The following is a 16,033-nucleotide window of genomic DNA, read 5'->3' on the forward strand; positions in this document are numbered from 1 at the left end:
GCAATAATGAAATATTGAAATCCAGGGCTGTGGTAAGAGTGGTCAACATAATTTCCTGATTAACTGTCCCTGGTGGTCTAGTGCTGTCTTACCTCGTCCTGGCTCCTCCAGGGTGAGCTTCCGTGCTCCGGCGGTGACATCTCATCAGCGGCGTTCCACTGAGTATTCTACCCCCTATTTGAGGAGAATTGTGCGTTGGTAAATTCCTTGTTGTCTAACTTTGAGGAGTTATTTGGTTGTCGGGCCCAATGCACATCTTCAAGAAGAGTGTTCCAATTGCAAGGCAGCAGTTGATGCGGTGAATTCATTTGGGCATTTAAACGCATCAAGTGCCAGTGTCTGAAGAGTGTTTCAGACATCCGACACTGTATCAAACTCAATATGGCCCTCAAAAGGCACACTACACGCAGCACTGGAGGGGGGGGGGGGGGGGTCACCGGTGGAGTTGGATTATTATGAGTATGAGGAATGGGTAAAGGGAATTATGCAGCAGGAACTGGTGTCAGGAGTTAACGTGCATACCACAGTGCACCTCATGCTTGAGTCTCCTTTTATAGGCATCATAATTAAGTTCCTACCAATAGAATGGTGTTTAGAAGCTAAAATCACTTTTTTAATAGTATATTTTTTGGGGGATTTTTCTGTCAATTTTTGTAGTCTATTTTAAATCGATTTTCCGATTTTTTTTTTTTTTTTTCAATTCAGCTGTTAGACCAATACAGGATTCTATCATTTACTATGTGATAGTATCGATGTTTGGTTGATGGGCGAGTTTGGTTGGGATTTGGGGCCTGATTCAGACCCACTCGCAAGCGGCTGTCCGCTTGCAAGTGGGTCGATGTTGTGCACTGCGCATGCGCACGACGGCGGGAGCTCCGTCGTGCGCATGCGCCAGACGCGACGAGCGAAGGACTTTCCTTCGCTCGTTGTGTCTGATCAAAGGGGGCGTGCTGTCAATGTTGATTGACAGCACGCCCCCTTTGGTGGGCGTGCCGGGGGCGTGCCTCCCTGACGGGGGCGTTCCCAAGGGAACGCCTACCGTCAGAAGCCGGCCCACTGACATCACTAGTGATGTCAGTGGGAGTGATTTTGGCTCTGATAGAGCCAAAATCACTCCGGGCCTTGCGGTTGAAAAACTCAACCGCAGGCTCGCAGTGGCGATGGTCAAGACCATCGCGGCCATCAACCTGCACGCTCGTACAGGCTGTGGGTGGTGACCCACAGCTATACGAGCGTCCAGGTGGACGCTCCATAATTATGGAGGACGGCCCTCATTCAGAGCGTGCGCTCTGCTCAGAGCGTACGGCTCTGAATGAGGGCCTTGGTTTTATACTCAATTTATTGTCGATTTTGCCATTATAAATCCCTGATTTGCAAATTACACAAAAAATTCTTTAAAATCGACCTTTAGTAAATATACTCCGTAGTTCTTAAAGCTCCCAAAAAAACAGGTCTCTGCAATTTAATCAAAACTGAAATGAATAGTTCAATTTCTCCTAATCCAGTTTCTTCTATTTGAACACAAATCAGTGTGTAACTTGCTTTGCTCATGATCAAGTAAACATTCTTTTCAAAGTCTTTTTCACTGAGTACTTGCCCAAATCACTTCCTTGTTTGTGGCTGGTCTCTTTCCATATTTTCTACACATGGAACACATGATTTGATTATCTATTACCAACAACCTCTGAAATATTTTAAACCAGTCACTGAGACGCAGCCATAAAATCAACTGCGTGACCATCGGACATCTGAGTAACCCTCAGATTATTTAGGATATCCTGGTAAATAACGCTGCCGGGTTCAGTGAAGCTGCATGTTGGCCCCATTTTCTTAGGACTATCCTCGTTGCCGTCCCTTCTCTGCCCCAAAACGGGGGCACTGCAACTGTTGTCGCAGACACAGATCTGCGCAGTACAGATCCTGTTCAATCACAGACTGCCAAACATTGAAGTTGTTTGCGAACCATTAGGTTTGCATACAACTTTGAATCAGGCCCTTTAACACCTGAAGCTCCATTGCTCAAATCCATTCTTCATTCTCTGTGACTGCTGCTGGATGGCCTGTGGTCCTGTTAGGTTTAGTGGCCGTCTGATTATCCTCACATTCTTTTTGTAAACTGTAAAGTGGGTGTATCCTCCTTGGCAGAAAGCTGTGTATATCAGGCATTTCTCCCCTCCCTTTGGGACATCCTGTTATCGATGTCCCCGTAATGAACTGTTATATTTTTTTGTTTTATTTTTATACTTTTTGTACAACCTTTCTTGCATGCTGTATAGGAACAGAAAAGCTTGATTTCTGTACTGTCTAGTTCCTCTTACTATTCTTTATCTTGCTTGACTATTGAAACATTTGGGAAGAGCAATAGTCTGTTTTGTTTTATAAGATACAAGGGGAATTCAATTGTACATAATGTGCCATTTCAGAACAGCACATTGCATCCACCAACATCACAAGTTTTCCTTCTTTGTAACTCCATAAAGGTCCTAGGGAAAACTTGAAAAATCTGCAATACTGTAACTGGCTGCAGCTGGGCGTCGCTGCGATGCCCTGCTGCACATCGCGTACAATTGAATTGCCCCTCTGTGAGTAATGTATAGAAAAGAATATTATTCACCGTATCGTTATCAGAAATCCCATGATGGTGATTTCTTGAGAATGAGAAATTAATGTAAATTTAAATGAAGACTGTGGGAAAGAATCCTAGTCAGTTCTCAAAGTACCTCCATTCTGGAAACACCTTATAAGTTCCTGACTAGATGGTACAAGACTCACAATATCCTACATAAAATCTTTCCCTAACTTTTAAATACCTGTTGGAGATGTGAGTCAGTTCTGGATACGTCTTAACATACATGGTAGCATTGTTTTAGAATCAAGACCTACTGGCAAACTCTAATTGGTATTTCAAAGAAAATATAGACTTTCTCATCAGATCATAGGGTGGAATTCATTTCCCTGACATTGGTGCGAGAGAGAACGTATGTCGGCGCTACCGTAAGTGCTTAATATGTTTACAGCTGGCCATTGCGGCAGTGGCTGGTGCGACTTCCCGCTGAATTGAATTCCCCCATAGTTTGTACTGCTTTCAGACATGGTGCATAAATTATGTGACCCTAAAGTTGGTGGTCATGTTCTTGAACCATCCTCTTTGTAATGGCTCCTCTCCCATGTAGGAAATATTGAAATTGCACTTCCCCCTGGCACAACAGCCTCTGGGTAACTACTTGAATTGGTAGAAGCTTCGCGCATTAGTAGAGAACATCTAATTTATGTCTCTTATGACTCTTCACAGAGCTCAATAGAAACTATTTGCTTCAAGGGGTGGCACACTAGAAAGAGGAGGGGGGTGAGTTCAAGAATCATTAACTTTTCCTTATTAAAGGAAAATGTTTTCATGGATCAAATAATTTATTTATACTTTCCTTTCACCAATTTATTTATACTTTCCTTTCACACAAATGTTATGTTCTGGATGAATATAGATCTGTATTTTTATTAATAATAAACTACAACCTATCTTTAAATGAACATAAAAAAATAGTTTTATTTTTTTACTTCAGCCAAATCATGTAAATCTATTATCTTGTTACAGGCAGTGAGTCAAAAGCCTGCTCGAAATGGAGCATAAGAATAATGAGAGCTTTGTCCCATCTATTACTGAGCTGGAAGGCTATCTCACTGAGCATAACTCCAATGTTGTATGGCTGCTTGTTGGTAAGTTTCAATCTCTTAAACTGATTGTTCTTCTCTTCTCTTTTCAGAAATTACATGGTAGATTGTTTTATTCTTATATTACAATATTGCCATTGGCTGCAGTGTGTTTTTAGACTCGTTAATGCTCAGTAAAATACAATGTAGTTGTATGGGAACGTTCATTAATTACATAGTACTTTGTGCTGCAGGGAAGGTTAATTAAATGCTCTGTTAAATTGAGATCAAATTGCAAAGTTTTATCTATATTTTTACATAGTATTATTTTTCCAAATGCCCTTGTGTATGAATTGCCCTAAAACGGCCTTTATAACTTTGAGTGTATTTATTAAAAATAATAATAAAAAATTTAATTATACACCTTATTGGTTACATACTTTGATTCGGTTTAGTTCTGTATTTATATAATCTATATGTGCAACCATGTTAATCCATAACTATTGATTAACTTTCCTAAGAAGAGACAAACTCCTCCTTTCTGTAGATCTAGTTTGAACTGGTGATATTATTGAATCCACAGATAATACACTTTATGGCCAAAAGTATATGGATACCCGAACATCACATCTATATGTGCTTGTTGAACATCTAATTTCAAAACCATGGACATTAATTGGCCTCCTGTTGAATGCAGCCTCTACCCTTCTGTGAAAGCGTAAAACTTTATTTTGGAACCAAGCGGCAGGGCTTTGCGTCCATTCAGCACAAGAGCATTAGTGAGATGGGCACTGATGTTGGGCAATAAGGCCTGACTCCTGCTCAGAAATCCAATTTATTCTAAAGATGTTAACTGGAGTTGAGCTGAGGCCTCCTCGCAGGCCAGTCAAGTTCTTCGGCACCAAAATTGGAAAGCCATGTTTTGATGGACCTCACTGTGCATAAGGACATTGTTATGCTGAAACAGGAATATGGTTTTGCTCCAAACTAGTGCCTCAAAGTTGGAAGGACACAGTTCTCTAGATTGTCATTGTATGCTATACCATTAACATTTCCCTTCACTGCAGCTAATAGGTACAGACAAAAAGATTAAACACAACACCAGACCATTATTCTTCTGCCGCCAAAATTTACATTTGGTAGTAGGCTTACACCAACAATCGTTGTTCTGACACCTGCCAAGCCCCAAATTTGTTCATCCGACTGCCAGCTGGTAAAATGTGATTTGTCACACCAGTAAATGAGTTTACTACTCCAAATTCCAATGACAGTGGGGTTTATGTATCAAGCAGTGAAAAGAGTGGCGAAATGGACCAGGGGAGAAGTGGCCAGTAGCAACCAATCTGCTTTCAAGTTGTATTTATCAAGTCCAGTCTATAAAATAATAGGTAGGAGCTGATTGGTTGCTAGGGGCAACTTTTCCACTGGTCCATTTCTCCACTCTTTTCACTGCTTGATACATAAACCCCTGTGTGCTTTACTCCACATAATGATCAGAGGTGTATGTGCAACTGTTCAGCCATGGAAACCCAATCCATGAAGCTCCTGATGAACAGTTTATTGTGCTGATGTTGCGTCCAGATGCAGTTTGGAGCTCAGTGAATGCTGCAAATAAGGACAGATAAGTTTGTAGGCACGTAGCTTTGGTGGTCCCATTTTGTAAGTTTTTGAGGTCTGCCCCTTCACCAGCTATTGTTGCTCCTAGACATTTACACTTCACAAGAACAGAACTTACTATTAACTGGGGAAGTTCTAGCAGGGCAGAAATGTAATGAACTGACTTGTTGAGCTCTTCAGGTATGACCCATTCTACTGCTAATGTTTGACTATGGAGCTGGCATTGCTTTATTGTATACACATTAGCAATGTTTGTGGTTGAAATGACCAAACATACTGATTAGAAGCAAGGAAAGCCACAAATGGGACTTAAAAGTCCCAATAGGTATTGTGCTTACTCTCAACACGCTTTGACATAGTATATCTCAGGCTCTTTTAATACTGGTCCTGTCTGTAACCAATACACAGTCTTCCTTTCTCAATTTTGGAAATACATATAAAATAAAAATCGTATATATATTGGGGGAGATTCAGTTAGGTGTGGGGTGTACCTGGCAACTAATTGAACGCACTGCCTAATTCATTTGGCTGCTGAGACCCTGCGCGCCAAGCCCCAGAGGGTGAATTTTTCCTTGCAGCTCCTGAGGCTGTGTTAAAATGCAGAGTCTGTGTTTCAACAAGCAGGGAAACCTATAGATTCCAGCACTTTGCACAGAATCTGTGTTTGCACGTGTTAAACCATGGTTTAACGTGCGGGGAAATATATTTTGTCTTTTTATACAAGTCTGGCAGCTTCAAAGTTGTGCCTTGGGGACACCTCAGTAGCGCCTTAAGTGTGTGTGTGTGTGTGTGTGTGTGTGTGTGTCATCCAATTCCAAAGATTTTTAGTCCAAACTTAACTTTGATGGTTCATGTGTTGAAGATCCAAACATGTAAAGTAATACAAAAATGCAACATATTCTAATACTGTACTGTATATAGATTAAACACCCAATGTGTTATGGAAATAAGAAGTGATAAGGATATCCCAGGATCCAAATAAACAAGGAAATCCACAAATGGGAAAACCGCACTCACTTTCAATTCACCAATAACCAAAAATCGGGGTGCTGCAGTCACATAATAAATAGATACATAATTCCAGTTCATTTCAGTAGCAGCATATCTGTATACATGGCAGTCTACTTATCAAAGTGCCCAGTGCTCTGTATCTGTAAAATAGCAAATACATGGCCCTAGCCATCATGCAATAGCAGCATAGATCCAGTGCCATATATAGCAGGATATCTGTAGGGCAGTATACTTATCAGAGTGCTCAATATCTGGAATATGGCAGATGCATGGCCCGATGGCCGTTTCTCAAGGACATTGGGGACGCCTCTTCTCTCTATTACACTGATTTGAAGGTTTGTCCACATTGATATGGCAACTTAGTGCATTGTGTCTGTGCCGTCACCGCTCAACCTAACTCGTTAGGGCTTGTCTCATGTTATTGCAAACTAAAAAGAAGCATTAGGCTTTTTCCATAAACATATCTTGCTTCTGACACTTACATCAGTTAAACTTATCTTGAACTGGATGGACATGAAGCTGGAGGTCATATGTGGTTGGTTTAGAGCAGGAAAATAATATAACTGTCAAGTCTAAATATTAAATATCTTAGTTTCTGGGAATACATGTTGATTTATAGTTTTAGATGCTAATTTTTCCTGTAAGTGTGCTGTGCTTTTTAGATGTTTCTTTATTCTTCATATCAGTAATTGTTTTTATAGCTAGACTTTGTACATTGTTCATATCTACTTTTATCACGTTGTGTTAGAATAAAGCTGTACAATATACTTTTAGCGAAGATGATTGCAAGGATGGTTTACCAGCTTATGCCAGAAACTATCACTCTGGCAAGAAGGCTCAAGTAGACAGTTGTTACGTGGTGGACATTCACCTTTGGGCTGTGTACACCCTTTTGATCAGTCATCTTTATTTTGGATCTTAGGGCCTGATTCAGAGCCGTTCGCTATTTGCGGTCGTTCGTTTAAAAACAAGGGGTGGCTATTCAAATGATCCGTACGCACATTGCAGTCTGTTCACACCTCTAAGTCTGAACGAACGAGCAAAACATACGCTCGTTTATTTGTTAAAAACGCCCCCTGGCCGCTCGCACCATACGTCATGTCCGCTATTTATTAGATTAATCGAGTACATCGACCAGTGTATGAACTGCTCGCTATTCTTGTGGTTGGTGTTTGCTACCACAAATTTGCGAGCAGTTCTGGCTATAAAATAACCCAGTGACGTGGTCAATGACGCTGCTGTTTTAAATATACACACCCATAAAACGCCCGTTTTGACCTTTAAGCACGCCTGCGTTCGGATCTCCACTCCCCATTTTCAAGCACCTTCCCCTGTTACCACCCACATACGCCTCATTCTGTCACTCAAAATAGCAGGCCCTCGCTATATTGCGTACCAACGATTTTCGGCCGCACTGACTGGTTCGCGCATGCGTACTAAAAACCGTACGCATGCGCAGATGTGCAAACATCGCTCGGAACGAGCGTACTGCCGCTAACGAGCGGCTCTGAATGAGGGCCTTAATCTTTGATTGCAAGTTTTTTTAAGCAGGCAAGCAATCTTTAAGGGGAATCAGAATTATTTGTAGAAGTGTAGTGACTGCTTGCTGGTACATGTAGGCATATTTTAATCATCCTAATTGAAACTGTTATTCCTAGTAGGAGTTTGATTAATTTGTTATATAATTTGTGCTTTTCCCCAACCCATTTTTATGTTGGGAAAACAATAGCTTAAGTCCAAGCCCTATACATTTGGGGTGTATATTGCCAAAAAAGGTGGAGACTTTTAAGGATGTCACACGGCTCAGCGGGCATCATTCATTTGTTGCTTATGCTGCCGGTTATGTAGGGATAGCCATTGGTGGGCTATCCATGGATGCTGCCACCGGTGATCACAGTTGATGGCACAACACCATCTATTGTGAACCATCGATGGTTTTTACCTGTTGATGGCCATCGCTGCTATGGGGACATGATAGACCATGGGCAATCAGTGTTGAGGCGTGGCTTAGAAGGCCACTGGAGTTGGGGCTAAGCTCCATGTTGCCAGCACTGACAGGAAAAAGAGAAAAAAAAAAAACATTGGTTCCTAGGCTGCCATCTATGTCGGCAAACTATTGGTTCTCCACCATCGATGGCAATACCATCAGCCATTGGCGGTTAACCACAGATGGTGGTTATCTATCGATGGTCATCCCTATTGTTATGTGCAGGCAGATTGAGTGAATTTGGAAGGAGTTCCTTAATTAAAATGGAAGAATGGTTGCTGTGCTGGGACACACAAACCTAAATATGCTGAGGAAGTAGAGAATTGTTTGTAATTGTCTCCTCCATTTTTGTGATTTGCAAACACTGCTAACATATCTTTAAAGTGTTAAAATTGAAAAATAAAAAAGGAAAAAAGCCAATCACTAAGGGAGGAATTAAATTCAAAGCTATCTTGCCTGGCTGCGCACATATTGGCCATTTACTGTAGAGCCGATGGGTGCAATGTGATGTTTCGGAACAGCACATCTCGTCGATCAATTTGAATTGAATTCCTCCCTATGTTAGCACATACATGTTGTTTTAAATACTGTCTTTTGCAATTTAAAAAGAAAGAGAGCCAGAAATGTCATTGGGAAAATTACACTAGGTGTTGTTCACATACATGTTGTAAGTGGTAAGGCTATTTTCTGTATAACCTTGTTGTTTTCTAGCTGCTAGGGCAAAAATGACCATGTTTGCATTTCACAAGTTTTTGTAAAACAACAAAAGGTAGATTGTATAGATGCTGTTAAATGTACCTTATGTGTGCACGGTTGCAAACTGTCCCTAATTTCTAAGCTCTGTCCCTAATTTCTAAGCTCTGTCCTAGGACTATCCTTGGTTTTCTTAATCTAGAAATACCCCTAATATTCAGCAATGACAACACTGTGCAGTACAATTCCTCTTATTTTGTAGAATTATTTTCTTTCTAACTTTTCCTATTCTTTTGGTTTGATAACTTAATATATATAACATCTATAAAGAAAAAAAAAAAAAAAAAAAAAAAAAATATATATATATATATATATATAACCAATGTCACTAAGGGCTCAATCACTTGCTCCTGCACTTGGGGCGAGTTGCCATTGCCACTGCATGTTAAGGCCACCAACAGCATCAGAACTCGGCCTTCTCACTTCCCAGTTTCCTCCCAGGTTCCTGGATTTTTGTATGCAGCTCTTAAAGAGCCATCTACAAAATTTGGCGAATCCTGTGGTACCGTTAGAGCGGCATATAGCCGCTTTTACTCCTGGGGGGGAGAACATCGCGGCTAATAGGATTGAGCCCTAAATATGTCTGAGTGAGGGCTACAGCGCTAAGAGGTTCACCTTGACAGTACTGAATATGTAATACATAGTGACTTGCCCAGAAGCAAGTGTCTGTGGAAATTATTTAAAAATGTTGGCAAGTACGTTTTTTTTTTTTTAAATCTGTTAAGACTTCCTATAGGAATAGCACAAATACTTATAGTGGCATTGCTTTCTAATATTCTGAAAGGAGCGCAACAACTGTAGTATGTTTATGTAAAATATATGTGACTTGTTAGGTCACTAATCTACAGTGTCTGAATTTACATTAGAGACAATGCTCCCCAATTTTGCATTAATGTAACAACTAAGTTTTGTTTTTGTTTTTCCCAATGTGATTTATTAAAAAATGTCTCTCTTTACAGCTACCATCTTGTCCTGCGGATGGATTATTTATCTAACTTATTACAATTCTAGGAATGTAGGACTTATTTTAACACTGGTCATAAACAGATTGTACAAACATGGATACATCCACATTGGTAAGTACTTCTGTAGACACAATTCGAAATAAAGAATTTTAAAATATAACTACTTTTTTTTTCCCCAATAGATTTGTATATTTGAGACGGGTAGAGTTTCTATGACATTACTTATTTTATAGGACTTCTGTAGTGATATTAAACACATGGACTTCTAACAAATCTCAGTACCGTATTTTTTAGATATTGCTTAGCATGTATCATATATGAATTCAGGTATACAGATATGTCCACATACATCTATCCTCCATGTGCTACAAGTTACACATAACACGTGAGTGGTAGCGCCTTTTTGTGGGACTATTTACCTTTCCGATGTGTATTATTCGCACCACTGTGTGGATAGAACACACGAGCAGCTTATGCTGATTAAAATATGTGGCATGCCTATGTTCTGTGTACGATTGCATGTGTATCTGCATGCGAAATGCTACGTATACAATACAGTGTCAGTGGCTGTGACACTAACGTAGAGTTTTGCATGCAGATACACCCACAGTTGCACACAGAATATAGGCATGCTGCATATCCTTTTTTAATCAACAGAAGCTACTTGTGCGAATAAGATGCATCAGAAGGTAAAAAGTCGCACGAGAAGACGCTCAGCGCTACAGAGTCACTCCACGGCATGGCGCGACTAACTTGCAAAGAGGCTAGATGAATCTGGACAAGTCTGTAAATTACTTTAGTTGCTTTCAGAGGTATATCCACTCCTGAGTTAATACAAAGCCATAGAGGATAAAATCTGTTCACTATTGGTTTGTGAGTCTAATAACGTTTTTGAATAGTGATACTTTAAATCTGTAGTAGGCTAAGGGGCATATTCAATTAGCATTGTTAACCCACAATTCAACTTAACATGGCCGGCTGTGAGTTTTTTTTTCTATTCAATTAGCCAAGCAAATTTAGCTGCAGTAATTTTCAATAGGATTTAAAGCAGATTTCTTTTCTTTAAGCCCCTGGGCAGGTGAAGAGTTTCTGAAAATCCCTATTTTAAGGTAAAAATGTCGGGACTTGATTCAGAACCCATAGGACCCATAGGCAAACGCAGGGGGGGTTTCTGTCTGCCTGGAAACCCCTCTCCCCAGCACATACCATGACCACAGTAGAAATAGTAATATAATAGAATTTTACTAGTGCTACATGTTCTTCTCAGTATCACAAATGAGATAATTAGCACCATCTGTGGATCTTTAAACATGTATCAGCCAGTAATAAATAACCTGTGCACCAACTAGAAGATCTGGAAAACATGCACTGTTAGGGATGCACTGCTATAGAGCCCAATATGTACATACAGTATATGTCCAGGGAAGTGATAGGTTCTGCTGCTGCTCCTCCAGGCTCCCGCACTTGCTCCAATGCTCTGGAATGGTGCTCACGTCTAAAATAAAAACATTCAGCTCAAGCAGGATGGCCTACTGCCGCATATAATGGCTTACTGTGATCACTGATCCTGTATATGCTGGAATTATGACACACAATACACATTGTATAACTCATATTAAAGCTGGATAAGTACTAATTCTGCCCTCTTCATGGACTGGCCACACTCGCTCTAAAATCAAGCATTGGGAACCCCCCTCTAGAAATCCTGCTTTTGCCACTGGGACCCCCCTTCCCCAATGATTAATTAGGCCAATGGTTCCCAAACTGGGTGCCGTGGAGCACTTGCAGGGGTGCCATGGTTTGGTGGTCCAGGACCACAGTAAATTATGGTCAATATGATCAGCGCTGTTGGCTGCCAGTCATAAAGTATGTGAACAAACAGAAGCGGAACCCGGTCCACCACCACATAACTGATCCTAAGGATGACAGATAAGCACAAATTACTTAATTTTATATATCTTTCTGAATTTCTCAGTAAGAAAATTTTAGCCTAGGGGGTGTAGTGAAATTTTTTTTGATACTTTAGGGTGCTGTAATTCAAAAAAGTTTTTACTTATCTTCACTTGTTCAATAATTACATGTCATTTTTTGGGGTGAAAATTCTGCAAAGTGCAGAATAATGGGTTAAAGATGTGGGACAGGTATATAGGGGTGCTGCATGGGTGGGACAGGTTGTTTTTTTTTCTTAATTTTTAGAAGTTGCTTCAAATTACATTAATTGGATCTTAATACACCCCAAATTAAACTAGAGCATTTATTTGCTTTAAAAATCTTGTTTTCTATATATTTTTTTTCTCTTTTGCCCACTCATAGGCGCATTAATTCAACGCAATAAAACATTTTTTACCTCAGATAATTGAATATGCCCCTAAAACTTTGTAGCCTGATACTTCTGGCAACAATCCCATGAAATATAGTGTTTTACCACTTCTCCTTAGTTTATTTTGTCTGCTATCAATGATTTATAGTGTAAAATAGGATGCCTATAAATATAAAATTCTTAGTTTCAGGAGATCTGTGCACAATGTCGCTTTATTTATAACCCCAATAGAGGCCTTTCGGTTAACCCTATGTTTGAACTTATTGCAAGGTGCACATTGATATTTGATCTTCCTAATACCTACCAATGAATGTGAAATATATTTAGCTAGTGGACACAAGATATCATCCCATTTTTCAGTATAATATAACGCTATAGAATATATACCATCATAGCTGTGGACTATACTTGGATGCATATTATAGGCAAATTTGATAATTTTCAAAAGAAACACACAGTGGGACTTTGTTTTAATCACAGTCTTTATTCGTATTGTCTTCACAATTATTTGTTTATAAATATTTCACTGTTTGTGTCTATATTTTATTAAGAAGAAATACATTATATTTTAATTTAAATTAGTGCGCCACAAGAAAGACTACTCATGTCTGCTTCTGGAAAATATTCGTTAATGCAAAATGTGTCTCTTGCAAAAGAAGTGTTATAAAATCATACATTTTAGGTTTGTTGCTTTTTTTTTTAAAGTTTTTTTTTTTGTTTAGCTTACCACTGTCTTTTAGATACTTCATCAGATATAATAGTATTTTAAAGCTTATTTATAGCTTAGGAGCCATACAGTATGTAATATGTTAAATTCACTGGTTTGGTCTGTTTATATTTTGTATAAACAAGAATTTTTATATTTCTTAGGATCATTTTCTTTCTCTGTCCTTTCTGGAAAGATCATGCTGCGTGAAATCTACTATATTACAGAAGACATGTCAATTAGGTATGTTATGCTTTTTGGATCTGGCACAGATGGTGCTTTATTTCTTTTTTGTAAAACATCCTGTTTAAACTAAGTTTTATATAATGCTCAATCACTACTAGTACTGGAGGTTGCTGGTGTGGCTATTTCTAGTTCTCAGATGTAACGTGACCACAATATCAGGGCTTCCAGTAAATTTGCAACAAGATAATTGGAAGCACAGACGGTGTAATGGTTAGCATTACTTCCTCACAGCACTGAGGTTGTGGGTTTGAATCCCACTACGACCCTAACTGTGTGGCGTTTGTATATTCTCCCTGTGCTTGTGTGGGTTTCCTCCATGTGCTCCGGTTTCCTACCACACCAAAAATGTACTGGGAGGTTAATTGGGTCCCAACAAAAATGAACCCTAGTGTGTATGTGTGTGAGCATGTGATAGGGAATATAGATTGTAAGCTCCACTGGGGCAGGGACTGATGTGCATGGCCAAATATACAAAGAGTAAAGCGCTGTGGAATATGTGTGTGCGCGATATAAATAACTGGTAATAAATAAATAAATTGGAATGCCCACTAGCTGCTGTTTGCCTGACATACTCCTGTGGAAACTTGTGGAACTTCTCTTGTTTGACTAGTGGTAAGTCTGTTGGTACCATCTGCACACTCCTGCTGACTCATCTTGGCCAGTAATTGTTCATCCTACCACTGCCATGTAGTGTAAAATACACCAGCAGGGACTGTATCCCCCTCTCTCTGAGGCTCTGATATTCTTCCCCTTGCTCTACAGCTCCTGGGTGGGAGATCAGCCACCATTTTGTATACACAGCCTTTCATCACTGCTGAACAGCAATCATAACGTTCCCTACTTCTGGGAAAACCTTTTATAGATCACATAAAACATTTTCATAGCCTATTTCATTCATAAACTGACAATTATAAATAGTTTTGTTATATATATTAGCCAGTTGCATGAATAAAGTACAGCTTGCAATTAAATTGCCTTAGCAAGAACAGGAAGAAGAAGGTGGGGAGAGAGGGGGTCGGAGTAAAGACTGTGTGTGAGGGTGGTAAAATTCCTGCTCCATGGTCATTTATCGAATATAGTGAGATTGTAATTAGATCAACACCAAACCTTCCCACTTCTACAGATCCGCTCTATTATTTTAAGTTATATCGTTTTTTTTCACTATATTGTAATGAAATTCCTTTACAGAGGACTACGGGCCTGATTCACTATGGATTCGCTATTGCGATCGCGGCTGCAATTACGCACGCAGGCCTGCTGCGAAAATATGCTAATGGATGCACTCGCAAAGCAGTCGCACAGCCAGCATAGAGACACCCACTACCGCTATCTCACATCTGTAATACCTTGCAGTCCTGCATATACAGTACATCGGGAACATCGAGTAACATCGGCATGGCCCTGATCTGTCTCAGAAATTGCAACTCTCGTCACACGCAATGAGTACACAAGCTGCATATGCCTTCGCAGTGGCTAATTTTTGCACACCCAAGCAACAGCGCTCAAATGGACAGGCACGCCTGTGTTTTTCCAATCACTCCCCTGTCACCACCCCCAAACACTGATGTCCCATCCCTCGGTCTGCGATGGCTTTGTATCTGCGTAAGTGATCGCAATGCTAAGTCGCGCACTGCACAGCATGCGCAGTACGCACCATTGACCTATCTGCGTACACGCAGTTGTGATCCATGATGAATCAGGCCCTATGTCTGATAAGTTGTTTTTAAATGAAAGCATTTTGTGAAGCTTCGCCGAAATGTGACAAAGTAATGTTTGGCTGTCTGTCTTCTGAAGCTGAACAAAAGTATATTTCTGTATTATGAACGAGACAGATTTAACATTTACACTGCGTGACTGATGGAATTGAATCCATAGTTGTATGACAGCTTTGTGTGTTTGTTTGGAACTGAGCCACCTAGGCAAGGTGCCCAGTTCTGCTTCATTTAATCATATAATGATAAGATCATATCGCACTGGAGTTGAGCTCCACAGTATTCTTACCTTGTGCTAAAGGTCTTAGCATATTGTCTGTACATGTACAGATTCATTTATAATACAGGTAATTTTTATTTCTATTCTAGAATACAAGATGGATTTATTATATTTCGTTGGTGGAAAATGTACAACCCAAAACAGAAACAACATGGTAAGTGTGGGTAAATCTATATGTTTTAATCATTTAAGAACTTGTTCCTTTTTAGTTTTATCATTCTGAGTGGTCAAGTGGATACTTTGTACAGATTACCATCTAACATTATATGAAAATAAAAGACAAAAAAAGACAGATTTTCACCTATTTATCCCATTATCCATAACAAATATTGTCATTATCGGATACTGGCAGTTGGGGAAAGAGCTTGCTGTCAGCACTATTGAGCCCAACTTGTAAGAGCAGTTCAAACAGTAACCATTTATTGGACACTGTGTTGTATTACTATGTTAGGAGCCATGCAAAGTTTGTAGCCTTTTTATATGGTATCTAGTAATAGTGGACCAGACACACAGCCTCCAAAATCTTTACACACTGCTCACCCCTCTTACACACATTGCACCCCCTTTAATTCACATTATTACTCTTCTCTATTCCCACCTCGGTTCTCTTCTCCATCTCCCCTACTTATCTCTCAATCATGCTAATTATTTATGTTCCCTCTCATGCTTCAAACTGATTATGCTCCCTCCTTAGCACTATCACTGCCCCCTCAGTCCCCTGCTTCATCCCAGTGCCCCCTGATAAGTAGTTAAACCACCATGAGAGTACATGTGACCACTGCCATCAC

General features: G+C 39.9%; 1 protein-coding gene across 13 annotated transcripts in view; it reads left to right on the forward strand.

Annotated features, from left to right (window-relative positions):
* BLTP1 (bridge-like lipid transfer protein family member 1) overlaps positions 1-16,033 on the forward strand; it is a 341,411-nt gene that overhangs the window by 45,641 nt on the left and 279,737 nt on the right. For 12 of the 13 annotated variants that reach the window (XM_088452258.1, XM_088452264.1, XM_088452266.1 and 9 more), the window contains exons 2-5: positions 3,593-3,714; positions 9,976-10,092; positions 13,172-13,250; positions 15,335-15,399. In XM_088452258.1, the coding sequence (XP_088308384.1) occupies positions 3,618-3,714; positions 9,976-10,092; positions 13,172-13,250; positions 15,335-15,399 (358 nt within the window). In that variant the 5' untranslated portion in view covers positions 3,593-3,617. The remainder of the gene's footprint in view (positions 1-3,592; positions 3,715-9,975; positions 10,093-13,171; positions 13,251-15,334; positions 15,400-16,033) is intronic. The other variant, XM_088452270.1, reaches the window with a different exon arrangement.

The sequence above is a fragment of the Taudactylus pleione genome, unplaced genomic scaffold (genome assembly GCF_031769625.1).
Source record: "Taudactylus pleione unplaced genomic scaffold, aTauple2 ptg000036l, whole genome shotgun sequence".
Classification (NCBI taxonomy): Eukaryota; Metazoa; Chordata; class Amphibia; order Anura; family Myobatrachidae; genus Taudactylus; species Taudactylus pleione.